Source organism: Pseudophryne corroboree, unplaced genomic scaffold, assembly GCF_028390025.1.
Source record: "Pseudophryne corroboree isolate aPseCor3 unplaced genomic scaffold, aPseCor3.hap2 scaffold_646, whole genome shotgun sequence".
Taxonomy (NCBI): domain Eukaryota; kingdom Metazoa; phylum Chordata; class Amphibia; order Anura; family Myobatrachidae; genus Pseudophryne; species Pseudophryne corroboree.
The window spans coordinates 259,575-272,564 of NW_026970235.1; the positions used below are offsets into that span (position 1 = coordinate 259,575).

A 12,990-nucleotide genomic window follows, 5' to 3' on the forward strand; every position below is an offset into this window, starting at 1 on the left:
TGGCTCGTTAAAACCAAATGGTTAAAAAAAAACACGGAGAGGCGATCCCACTGCCAAACTCCTCCCCTAACAATCCTATAGGACAGGAGAACACCGCAGCCAGCAGTCTTATTCTCTATTTTATCTATCTCTCTTGTACTTATGTTTAGTCTATCTACATATACTCAGATGGAATAAGAAATGTAGTAGGAAATGTAGTAAAACATTTTTTATTTTTTATTTAAAGATGTAACATCAATCATATCAAAGCCAAATAACTTTGGATTGTTAATGTTCGAAAGCATTACACATGGTTAATCAAGGTTTCTAATACATGGCAATGTGTCACATAATAAGCAGGATTAACTTTCTTTTATTTTTAAAACATTAATAAAAAAACTGTTTAAAAAAAATGGTTTAAACAAAAAAAGAACCAGATACTTTTTTTTTTTAGCGTGACAGAGGAAGGATGGGTGTGATGGGAGAGGCAGAGGGTGATGGACGAGGCAAAATGTAAAGGGGGGGGGGGGTCAGACAGTGACAGGTAGAGGCACATGTTGGCAGGGAAGCAATGGGTGATAAGGGGAGGCAGTAGGTTTTGGGGAGAGGCAGTGGGTGACCAGGAGAGCCAGTGTGTGTGGTATGGGAGGCAGAGGGTGATGGGGGAGGCAGAGGGTGATAATAGGAGGCTGAGGGTGATAGTAGGAAGCAGTAGGTTATGGAGAGAGGCAGTGGGTGACAGTGGGAGGCATAGGGTGATAGAGGGAGACATAAGGTGATGTCCTGCATAGGTAGACAAGCATAGGCAGCTGATGATGGATTGTGGCCAGAAACACAAAAAAGGATTCTTAGGTCACTGGACCCGGATTAACCCTTTTCCACTGAGCCGCTACCCGGGTTATCATATTTATAATCCACATTATTTACACACTATTTACAGTGTCTTTGATATTGGGGGTCATTCCGAGTTGATCGCTCGCTAGCAGTTTTTAGCAGCCGTGCAAACGCATTGTCGCTGCCCACCTGGGGTTTTGCGGCAGTGGAAAAGGGGTTTATGTTCCCCCCATGGTCTCATTCCCTGATAGCTGCAGCTGGAGTTAGAATCTTGCTTGGTTCTTTGTCTGGTGCTGAGTGGATATATCAATCAATGGTGGTCATTCCAAGTTGTTCGCTCGGTAAATTTCTTCGCATCGCAGCAATTTTCCGCTTATTGCGCATGCACAATGTCCGCAGTGCGACTGCGCCAAGTAAATTTGCTATGTAGTTAGGAATTTTACTCACGGCTTTTTCATCGTTCTGGTGATCGTAGTGTGATTGACAGGAAGTGGGTGTTACTGGGCGGAAACTGGCCGTTTTATGTGTGTGTGCGGAAAAACGCTACCGTTTCTGGGAAAAACGCGGGAGTGGCTGGAGAAACGGAGGAGTGTCTGGGCGAACGCTGGGTGTGTTTGTGACGTCAAACCAGGAACGACAAGCACTGAACTGATCGCAGATGCCGAGTAAGTCTGGAGCTACTCAGAAACTGCTAAGAGAGGTGTATTCGCAATATGGCGAATACGTCGTTCGCAATTTTAAGATGCTAAGATTCACTCCCAGTAGGCGGCGGCGGCTTAGCGTGAGTAAATCTGCTAAAAACAGCTTGCGAGCGAACAACTCGGAATGAGGGCCAATATACTGCTTCACACTAGCGCTAATCAAGGTAATGACATCACACAAATCACTTATTACAGGTCACGCCCTTAAGTTAATCAAATATACTCAATTGGTAGAAAATTCCCTTTCCTTAGATTGAGAAAACAGTTTGTATGTTTTTGGGAAACTCTTACTGGTATGGTGTCCTAATGAAAGGTATAACCCAGCATTATTTCTCAGCACTTGAACAGTCTACCATTTGGGGAATAATATTTTTTAGGTTCTCAAATGCGGTCCTCAAGCCACCCAAATGGTACCAGTTTTAGATATATCCATGGCTCAGCACAGGTGGCTAAATCAAATTGACTGAGGTGATAATTAAGTCACCTGTGGTCAAGCATGGATATACTTCAGACTTGGACTGTAGGGGTGCCTTGAGGAACATAATTGAGAGCCTCTACTTTAAGGGTTTTCTTGATCTACTGAATCACCTCTTTGGCACTAAATTACTCAAGAGTCAAGGAAACATGAGAAGGTAGAAGAGTAGTGCAGCACCTTGCCGAAAAATGAATACAATTTATTTCTCCATGGCGTAATTTTGCACCTGCTCTTCTATGTTCTTAAATTGTATTCATTTTTTTAATCATTTAGTGATGGAGTATTTTTCAACTGTAATCTTTAAGTCTACAGAAATAAAAATGGTGTGTACCTGCAAGTTCATCTAGCGTCATCTTTTCAAAGAGTAATTGTCAAGTCCGATGTCCATGAGATTATATTTATGGGGGGGGGGGGAAACCCACACAATTTGATAGAATATGGTGTCATACTTATTCCAAAAACATTCCGTATCTTCTTTTATTTTTTTGTTATATTTTCCGGTATTGGATTTTTACAGAACACCAAGTCTTATTACTGTCCACCATTGCACGCCAAGGGGGTTCAAGAGGATCTGTTTCCCAGAACATTGGTAACCAGTGCCCTAGTAATGTAACGTAAAACATGGATGTACTGTAGACAGGAAAGAGCCGGTGTAGAACATATCATCTGTGATCACGTAGCTCTGCTGGCAGCATTTGAAATTGGTGTTTGCCATCTTTGATTTAGAAGATGCGTGAAGTTATCTATGTACAACATTTCATATACCAACATGCTCATACATACAGCAACCGATGGTGTTCCTGTGTCACATGAACTAACTGGGGCAAGTGGAGAACCCAAAGATTAGTGTTCCAGCTGTTTTCGGAGACAAGGATCATAATAATGGAAGCTGTCTTCTCTTAGAAGCACCCGCAAGCTATGCCAGAAGTGGGCATGTGCCCTGGGGTTCCTCGGCCAGTTCAAAAAACTGTTTGGGCAGAGCCTTTTCCTTGTCAGTAAGTATCTAGACATTTTTATGTTGTCATCAAGAGTCACTAGAACCACTACATCTTTCTTCTCATCCAACAGCCTTTGATGGGACATTAAGAACGCATGACGCAGGAGACCAGTGTTAAATCCTTCATGTGTGAGGATTAAAACCGTCCTTTTGCTTCTGTATATGGCTTCATACAGGTTCTCAATACTGGATTTCCCAACTAACCAGTCTCTTTCTTCCAGACATAAATTAAACTTGTCCCTCGTAGGTCCTTCCAACTGCACCAAAAGTTCATGATAGACCCAGTCTGTCACAGCATTGTTCTTTGTATCAAAAGCTATAAAGGCATCATACTCCTCCTTTGTTCCTCCAGATAACTTTGCATAGCGTGTGACAGATGCTTTGATTACTTTGATAGTGTACCACAAATCCCATGAGAAGAAATGCCAGATAACCGCAGTGACCATCCAAGTGGTCACCATCAGACAAGAGCATACAAAACATGCTTGGCCGTATAAGTCCTGACACGATTCTGGATTCATAGAGAGAAGTGATTTCCTCCTCATTATGTCTGGTGAGTCGCATTGCATTTTTTCAGAGAGATGTTCCACAGTAACATTCGTCTCCATCAGAAACTGAATGAACCAACTGCTGCGACAGGTACATTCGTAGGAATTCTGGCTCACATCTAGAACATCTAAAGTCTGGAGGAGCTGCTTGGGAAAGGATCTTACATCTATTATTTTAATATAGTTGTCACTCAGGAATAGCTGCTTCAACTCCGTGTACGAATTAAAAAAGTTTTTGTTTAGGGAACTTATCCTATTGGATTTGAGATTTAAGTAGACGAGCTTGCTTGGGATGCCGATTATGCTGCTGTTTAATGACGTCAGTCTGTTAGAACTGAGGTCTAAGTGAATCAGATTGCCCAGGTGGACTATATTATCCCAATGAAAGGAATACAGGTTGTTACAGGAAATGCTGAGGTTCTCAAGTGACTTAGGTAAATGTTCTAAAACTGGAATTGGGATGACGATGAGTTGATTAGCACTAATGTCCAGAACTTTCAGGCGTGTAAGGTTGGTGAACATGGTGGTATACGTCTCTTTGCCAAATTGCCACAAATTCACCAACTCATTCTTCCTGAAAAAGAGCTTCTCCAGAGAAGGGTTCTTTAACTCTTTTGTTATACGCAAACCAATCAAGTTGTTGTTGAGATTCAATTCTGTCAAAGAAGTGAGATTTTCAAGGAAATTGAGCCTGTGGCTTACACCTCTCATCATGAACTGGTACTCATTGTTAGCCAGATTTAGTATCTTAAGTTTTGGGAGTTCACTTAAAGCGGCATAGTAGTACAAGTCAAATCTGTTGTATGAGAGATCCAAATGGCGTAGTGACTTCAAGCGGCCAAACTGAGAACCGTTTAAGCGTTGATTGATGAAGTTATAGCTCATGTTTAGACATTCTACATCTTCCATGCCCACAAAATCATCTGAGTGCAAACTCATTAAGTTGTTAAATGATAAATCAACTGACCGTTGATAGTGATAACACTGTGGATACTCGACATTGGCGACCTTGAGATGTTTATTATTGATGTTTACAGGTTCTTCCCAGCCTGGAACTGCGTTTTCATGTCGATTTAAGAGAGGTACAGTCACATCTGTCCGCCCCCTTTCTGTTCTACAGGTAGATTCAAAAGATATTAGATTTTCCGCCAAGCTTATACTGTGCAAATTCTCATTTAACAGAAACATACTTAAGTTTGCCTGGAGTATAAAGTTTGTTCTGAGATTTATAACACCCAGATTTGGCAGCCTGAGCAAAGGTTCAATACCTTCAAAATCTAGAATTTTGACATGGTATCCAACTAGGGAAATCTTGTAGAGCGACGTCATTGCGACTGCGCTGGAATTTATGACCAGCCTCTCATGCATTCTAAATGGCTGAAAATTATAATCTAACTCTAAGATTTGTACATTTTTTAATTTTGAGAAAAAGGTTTCTCTCTTTAAATCTAGTAAGTTGTCAGACAAAATTAAAACTTTTAAGTTGTGCAGTCTGACAAATAAAGAGCTGTCTATGGTGGGGATGGAGTTTCCCCTGAGATTGAGGTAGGTGAGGTTGCTGAGGCAATCAAACACTCCAGCTTGAAGCTGCAGAGCACTGTCATTGAGGCACGGGAAACAAGGTTGGGCCGCATGGTCGCAACGCTGGCAGTTCCATCGTATGTCCAGCTTCCGTAGGTTGGGTAGTTGGCATAAATCCTCCCTGTCTAGCTTCCAAATCTTGTTCTCTGCCAAATTAAGGTTTGTAAGAGAAGGTGGGAGGTTCCTTGGGAAAGAACTTATGTTATTAAAGGACAGCAGCAATATTTCCAATGTCGTGATGTTTCTGAGAACATGTTCTGAGATATTAAATTCGGTGTCACATCTATTAAGGTAATAGCAGTTCCCACCAATCATCAAAGACTTCAGTTTAGTTACTCCAGAAAGAGCCATCTCTGTCAATGTGAAAATGTGGTTGAGACCAAGATTTAAATACTTAATGTTTTCAGGGAGAGGAGGGATGGTGGTCAGGCTGTTCCCGCTAAGATCCAGGTTTTGCAGGTGTTTCAAATTCACTAAAGCATCCGGCTGAATGGTGAGAGTACAACGTTCCTTGTCCGGCCTCAGGTTATCGGGCTGGCAGTTGTTACTCATGTTGAGAGTTTCCAGGTTTGGGAGACCAGAGAAGGATCTGTTTGTGAGATGTTTGATGTGATTGAGTGACAAGTCCAGGACAGAGACTTTGTCTGAAGTGATAGGAGGAACTCGCTTCAGATGACGTTGTCTACAGATAACGACCGAAGCATTCCTGTGATCATCACATGGGAGAAAACGGGGGAAGATGCTTAAACACACGGATGCACCGAAGACCAAGATCACAGCAAGTTCTAGGAGCCACCTTTGTGCCTAGAAAAAGAAAAGAAAAGTTGTTACATACAGTAGGTACAAGTTTCTCAAACTATCTTCTGTTTGTTCCGCTAGACTCTCTGACTTATAGGAAGACTCCTCAGTGAGTGGATTTTTTTCATGCTATAATGTTGAAAACTTTAACAAAGTATAAAAAGAAACATAATTTATGAATCAGGGCAAGCAGCCACAGGGATGGTGTAATTGTCTACTCTTATCTGTACCTAATGGGGGACAAATGGGGGAGTGGGTAAAAATTGGAGCTCCTTAATTCAGAGAGAATCCCAGCACACAAGAAAATAGGTCCTGATCATAGCCTGTATATGCCCCATTGTATTCCATATTAGTAGTAATTTCAGTCTCTAATTAGTATTCTCATAAGACCCTCTCAGTATTGACAATTTCTCTGCTGTAACATTTCCAAAAACTGTCCCTTTCTCACCAGGATATTTATTAAAACTTTCATCCAAGCTTATCATCTCCAGCCCTGATTACTGTACCCTTACAATAAAACACCTGAATAATTACATAAGGACCCTAGAGCCATGCTATAGAGGTTGCTGCTTATACCAGCCACCCTTGCTCCCTTAGTATAAGATGCATTCACCGGTACTTAGGATGCCACTGGGTCTTACACTCCGGATAGTAGGGAATTCTATAATTTACGGGTGATCACAGCAGTATGGGCTGGAGCAGATGGATACAGTATAATTCCAGAGCTGAGCTAAGTGAGGGGTGGCTCAATACAGCAGCAGGATTGCCACAGAGCAGTACTGAATTACTGGTGGTTACAGATGGTATTTGCAGCAGAGGTAGGTGACCACAGGGTAGCACTGAGACTGTGATAGCTTGTGGATGATATGTGCAGTAGAGGTAGGTGACCACAGGGTAGCACTGAGACTGTGATAGCTTGTGGATGGTATGTGCAGTAGAGGTAGGTGACCACAGGGTAGCAGTAGAGGTAGGTGACCACAGGGTAGCACTGAGACTGTGATAGCTTGTGGATGATATGTGCAGTAGAGGTAGGTGACCACAGGGTAGCAGTAGAGGTAGGTGACCACAGGGTAGCACTGAGACTGTGATAGCTTGCGGATGATATGTGCAGTAGAGGTAGGTGACCACAGGGTAGCAGTAGAGGTAGGTGACCACAGGGTAGCACTGAGACTGTGATAGCTTGTGGATGATATGTGCAGTAGAGGTAGGTGACCACAGGGTAGCACTGAGACTGTGATAGCTTGCGGATGATATGTGCAGTAGAGGTAGGTGACCACAGGGTAGCAGTAGAGGTAGGTGACCACAGGGTAGCACTGAGACTGTTATAGCTTGCGGATGATATGTGCAGTAGAGGTAGGTGACCACAGGGTAGCACTGAGACTGTGATAGCTTGTGGATGATATGTGCAGTAGAGGTAGGTGACCACAGGGTAGCACTGAGACTGTGATAGCTTGTGGATGGTATGTGCAGTAGAGGTAGGTGACCACAGGGTAGCAGTAGAGGTAGGTGACCACAGGGTAGCACTGAGACTGTGATAGCTTGTGGATGATATGTGCAGTAGAGGTAGGTGACCACAGGGTAGCAGTAGAGGTAGGTGACCACAGGGTAGCACTGAGACTGTGATAGCTTGCGGATGATATGTGCAGTAGAGGTAGGTGACCACAGGGTAGCAGTAGAGGTAGGTGACCACAGGGTAGCACTGAGACTGTGATAGCTTGTGGATGGTATGTGCAGTAGAGGTAGGTGACCACAGGGTAGCAGTAGAGGTAGGTGACCACAGGGTAGCACTGAGACTGTGATAGCTTGTAGATGATATGTGCAGTAGAGGTAGGTGACCACAGGGTAGCACTGAAACTGTGATAGCTTGCGGATGATATGTGCAGTAGAGGTAGGTGACCACAGGGTAGCACTGAGACTGTTATAGCTTGCGGATGATATGTGCAGTAGAGGTAGGTGACCACAGGGTAGCACTGAGACTGTTATAGCTTGCGGATGATATGTGCAGTAGAGGTAGGTGACCACAGGGTAGCACTGAGACTGTGATAGCTTGCGGATGATATGTGCAGTAGAGGTAGGTGACCACAGGGTAGCACTGAGACTGTGATAGCTTGCGGATGATATGTGCAGTAGAGGTAGGTGACCACAGGGTAGCACTGAGACTGTGATAGCTTGCGGATGATATGTGCAGTAGAGGTAGGTGACCACAGGGTAGCAGTAGAGGTAGGTGACCACAGGGTAGCAGTAGAGGTAGGTGACCACAGGGTAGCAGTAGAGGTAGGTGACCACAGGGTAGCACTGAGACTGTGATAGCTTGCGGATGATATGTGCAGTAGAGGTAGGTGACCACAGGGTAACACTGAGACTGTTATAGCTTGCAGATTGGAAATGCAGAAGGACAAAGGCTGAGACAAGGTTCCAATACAGGCTGGAGTAATCAGGTATAAACCGCATGGCCAAGGCACACATAGCAGGGGATACCGAGACCCAGAGTACCCAGGAACAGGGCCAAGGCATAAAACTACAACTGGCAGAACCAGGCCTAATAACAGGAACAGGGGCCAACCAGGGGCTTCCTCAGACACCAGCCTCCTGATTCCAAAACCCAGCACAGCTGGGCACCTGCATGCACTACATGCAACCCGGCTGCTAGGTAACAGGCGGGACCAAGATTCCCCGCAGCCGCCTAGAGTCCGGGTTGCCTCGCAACTGCCAGGACTCTATGACGTGGCATCTCAGTCACCTGGCAACAGTCGTGAACCACAATGGAGGAAAGTCACAGTGGCGGCTCATAACAAACCTACCCCTCTTTCATCTGGGACCTCACCATGCCACCTCTGCTGTCTCCCTCTGTCACTCGCTGACTGTGGAATCAAATTCAAACTCCTCTCACTTACCTACAAAGAACTGCAGGTATGGAGTGGTGTAACCCGGGCGCCCTCTTTCTGTGGTATTTTGTGTGAAGACCAAAGCAATGATCCCCTTTAGCCAATTAAATTGTGAACTTAACAGCAAATATACCGGTGTGGATTCCAATGAATATCACATAAAAATGTAACATTTAATACAATGAAAATTCACATACATAACAATAAAAGCATACCATAAGGTAAGCTAGGAGCCGCAGGTGTAAAAGGTGGCAGGGTGGTTAAAAGATACACCCTGCTCAGGCTCCTAAGCTTACTGATGGGTAGTAAACCCCTGGATAGATGTTGGTCAGTATTCAAAAACAGCTCAGGTAACAATTCAATAAATGTTGGAAAGCATACCGGAAAGGTAGCTAAGGAGCCGCAGGTGTTGTAATAAGCAGGGTGGTTCAGACTTCACCCTGCTCTGGCTCCCAAGCTAACCACAAGGCAGATGTCCAAAAGATGAAAAGTTCGAGTTCCTTCTTGGATCCAGATAGCCAACGCGTTTCGAGATATCCAATCTCTTCCTCAGGGCTTGATGGTGTTGCATGTCTCAGAAATGGCTTTTAAAGATGGTGGGAGGGTAGTTCCGGGTCAGAGGTCGTTGAAACCGGAAATGATCTCAAGAGTTCTGTCAAAGTCAGAAAAATATCACGCTGCACGTTGCCATATATGCACTTCATGTGTGTGTGCACGCGGCATATTTAAATCAAAATAATGTATTTTATAAGTTAATATTCCCCTGAGTTCAGCAAAGTATGGTATATTAAAGATGGCTCTTTGACCTTAGAGATTCCCCAAACAATAGTTTGCATGTTGGGAGGGCTTCATGTGTTCTTATGCATAGTTAAGCACAGGAATAGTAATTGAAGATTAATTGTATTCCGAATCAGTATCTTTCCCGCAGACGGAGTACAATAGCCTTTAATTACACTGAGCTTTGAGACTCAATGAGGAGGGCCAACACCTGTGTTTACGAAATAGGGCTGGATTTGTCTCCAGAAGAATGATTGCTGAGATGTCATTGTCTCAACTGAAAGTGGACATCATGAATATCGAACAAAACCCAGAGACAGGGTTTTGTTTTGTATTCGCCAAACAATAGCTTCCCACAAGACAGGAATGTGTTAGTCATCACCCATTGTTTTGCATAACCAAGGCCACTGATACAAGACAGCCCACATACTGTGAAAGACACACTTCCTGTGGTTGACACCCCCCCACAGCTGGAATGCAGGTATGATATTATACACTGGAAATCACAGGGCTCACTCTCACACAGCTACCTAGCACCCAGCAGCATGGCTGCTTCATCCCCAGGACTGACCTCCAAGCGGAAGGCTAAGTATAGAATTCACATGGCTAGATAAGGAAATATAGACAGATGGCTTTAAGGTCAATGGTGCTGGTTTAAATAGGATATTGTAACTTGTTTGTGTGATAGATCTGGGAATCTGTGATGGTAGCTGGGACATTAGACAACCTGTAGCATAGCATTTGTGGTATTTGTTTGCCTATGGTGATTTAAAATAGATTGTGCTGGTTTGTTATAATATATCTCGTCAATCATGAATACCGCCATGCAGTTACTTGTGAATATGGGTTTTGTAGCAATGGCAGGCTGATATGTGTGGTTACATTGTGATCTGGTCTTGTGATGATTCATATCGCATAGCCAGCATACCATATGCTCTGGTTATTGAGATACTGAGTTTGTTTGGAATGTGAAATTGAATAAGATGGTTCTAGGAAGTTGGATTGGAATGTGGAATAAGATTAGTTGGTTTGTGTAAAATGGCTGCTGCTGGGTGTTTTCCCCTCCCCCTTTCAACCATGTGTTGCAGTCTTTGGAATCATGGGAGTTTTCCCAAAATAGAGTCTAGCTTCTGTCCCATGCGGTATTGTAGGGTTGTGTATATAGGGACAGCCAGTATGGGTAAGCTCAAGTATTTTCTCCACAAAGATTCTCAGCATTGACTAACTGCGCAGCGATTGTTCCTCACATGTGTAAGCTTCTCTGCAACCATATTGTCTTTATTGTTATTGTGAGCCATATCTCTCTCTCTCTCTTCTCCCCTTTTCTCTCTCCTTCCCCTTTTAAAAGTAATTGTGTCTTTATTGTATTTTATGTGTAGTAACTTGGGCCCTCATTCCGAGTTGTTCGCTCGGTATTTTTCATCGCATCGCAATGAAAATCCGCTTAGTACGCATGCGCAATGTTCGCACTGCGACTGCGCCAAGTAACTTTGCTATGAAGAAAGTAATTTTACTCACGGCTATTTCATCGCTCCGGCGATCGTAATGTGATTGACAGGAAATGGGTGTTACTGGGCGGAAGCACGGCGTTTTAGGGGCGTGTGGATGAAAATGCTACCGTTTCCGGAAAAAACGCAGGAGTGGCCGGAGAAACGGTGGGAGTGCCTGGGCGAACGCTGGGTGTGTTTGTGACGTCAACCAGGAACGACAAGCACTGAACTGATCGCACAGGCAGAGTAAGTCTGAAGCTACTCCAAAACTGCTACGAGGTTTGTGATCGCAATATTGCGATTACTTCGGTCGCACTTTTAAGAAGCTAAGATACACTCCCAGTAGGCGGCGGCTTAGCGTGTGTAACTCTGCTACATTCGCATTGCGACCGATCAACTCGGAATGAGGGCCTTGGTTAGATATTCTATGTTATTTTGGTAGTGTATAGCTTGTATTGTATTATTCTTTTTGAACGTTCATTCTCTCACTAAAGGCGTTAGAACCTTAGACCGGTATTTGATTGATTATTATAAATGCATAAAGGTTCTCAGAGCGTCATAGTCGCTCATACAGCTTTTAAGCTAACAAGGTTACACTGCATTACATTTACACATTGTCACTGCATAAATGTTTACAGTATAAGTACATTCCTTAAGGTATAGTTAAGGGCGTACCCTTGCGGTACTTTTTGCGCCAATTGCGTACTGTGTTCTTTAACCTTTAACGTGTTTTTAATAGGACAAATATTATAGACATTGTCAATTGGGAGCTCCTCCGGTCTTCACATATCTGCACTAGGTAACTTCAGCAGACATTATCGGTCAGCAAAGAGTGGAAGGTAGTATCCCTCGTTAAACCGTTTGGAGGTCGGGGATACTGCAGTGCTGACCAGTTAATTGTCTGCTTCACTTGGTAAGGAGTGCTGAGGGAATTCGGGAACTGGAAGGTAGGAACAGTACGTTATTGTCTTTGAAAATCTGTTTTTTTTTTATTTCTATTTGGTGCCAACTACACACGCAGATTGGATGGTTTGTCTGTTTAAATAAGTTTAAAATTATTTTTAATCGCTCTGCATAGCGTGATAACTTTAGGAGTTTGAATGATGACTTTCTTTGTGACAAGAAGCAGCATGGTCTGTCCACCATTTTGTGTGGCCCTCATGGAGGTGAAAGGGGGAGGAGCAGCGGCCATTTTGGGAAGGTCACATTTTTTTTTCCCCTAAGCGGCTGATTTTCAGTTGACTCAGGAAATAATCAGCCATCCATTGTCAAAAAGAAATCATCATTTAATGAGTTTTTTTTAATGCATTTATTTAATCTATATCATAGTCAATCATAAGTAATAGTGATTGGTACTTATATGTAATATCTATATGCGTGTGCTTACATTAATGTATGTTATTAGAGTAAATTTAGAATTGCATTTTCATCTGTGTACTTTCACATATATCACTCTCCTGTTTGCCATTTTATAATTGATAAACGTGCTAAGAGAGATTTGTCGCTATTTCATAGTTAAAGTGTAAAAGTAATACATTAAGGGATAAATTGCAAAGCACGCACGCAGCTCTACCTAAAGATACAAGGAGAGATTGGTGTGGTGCTCGGTAGATGATCGAGGATCATCTACATTGATAAACGTGTTAGTTGTGTTACGGTGGATAAAGACTGGTGTACACGTGTCTCTAACAAAGGGTGAGACTCGCGTACGCAAAGGCCGACGCACGCAGCGTATATTACGCAACAGAGCGTCCGGGTACGCCCACGTAACTCAAATCACACGCTAGTGTTATTTTAACAGGCGAAAAGGTGGCGACGCGATAAATAGCACAAGTCTATTTTAGTGTCCGAAATTTAGACTAACAGATCCTTCTCCAAATTTAAAACACATCTGGTCTAAAGGAAAGAAAATTTCTGCGCAGAAA

The 12,990-nt window shown here is 43.3% G+C and overlaps 1 protein-coding gene across 1 annotated transcript in view; it reads right to left on the minus strand.

Moving 5' to 3' along the window:
- Nucleotides 1–2,702: 2,702 nt before the first annotated feature.
- Nucleotides 2,703–12,990, minus strand: part of LOC135036441 (toll-like receptor 7) — a 28,210-nt gene continuing 17,922 nt past the window's right edge. The window contains exon 2 of the mRNA XM_063954449.1: nt 2,703–5,919. Within this exon, the coding sequence (XP_063810519.1) occupies nt 2,833–5,919 (3,087 nt within the window). The 3' untranslated portion in view covers nt 2,703–2,832. The remainder of the gene's footprint in view (nt 5,920–12,990) is intronic.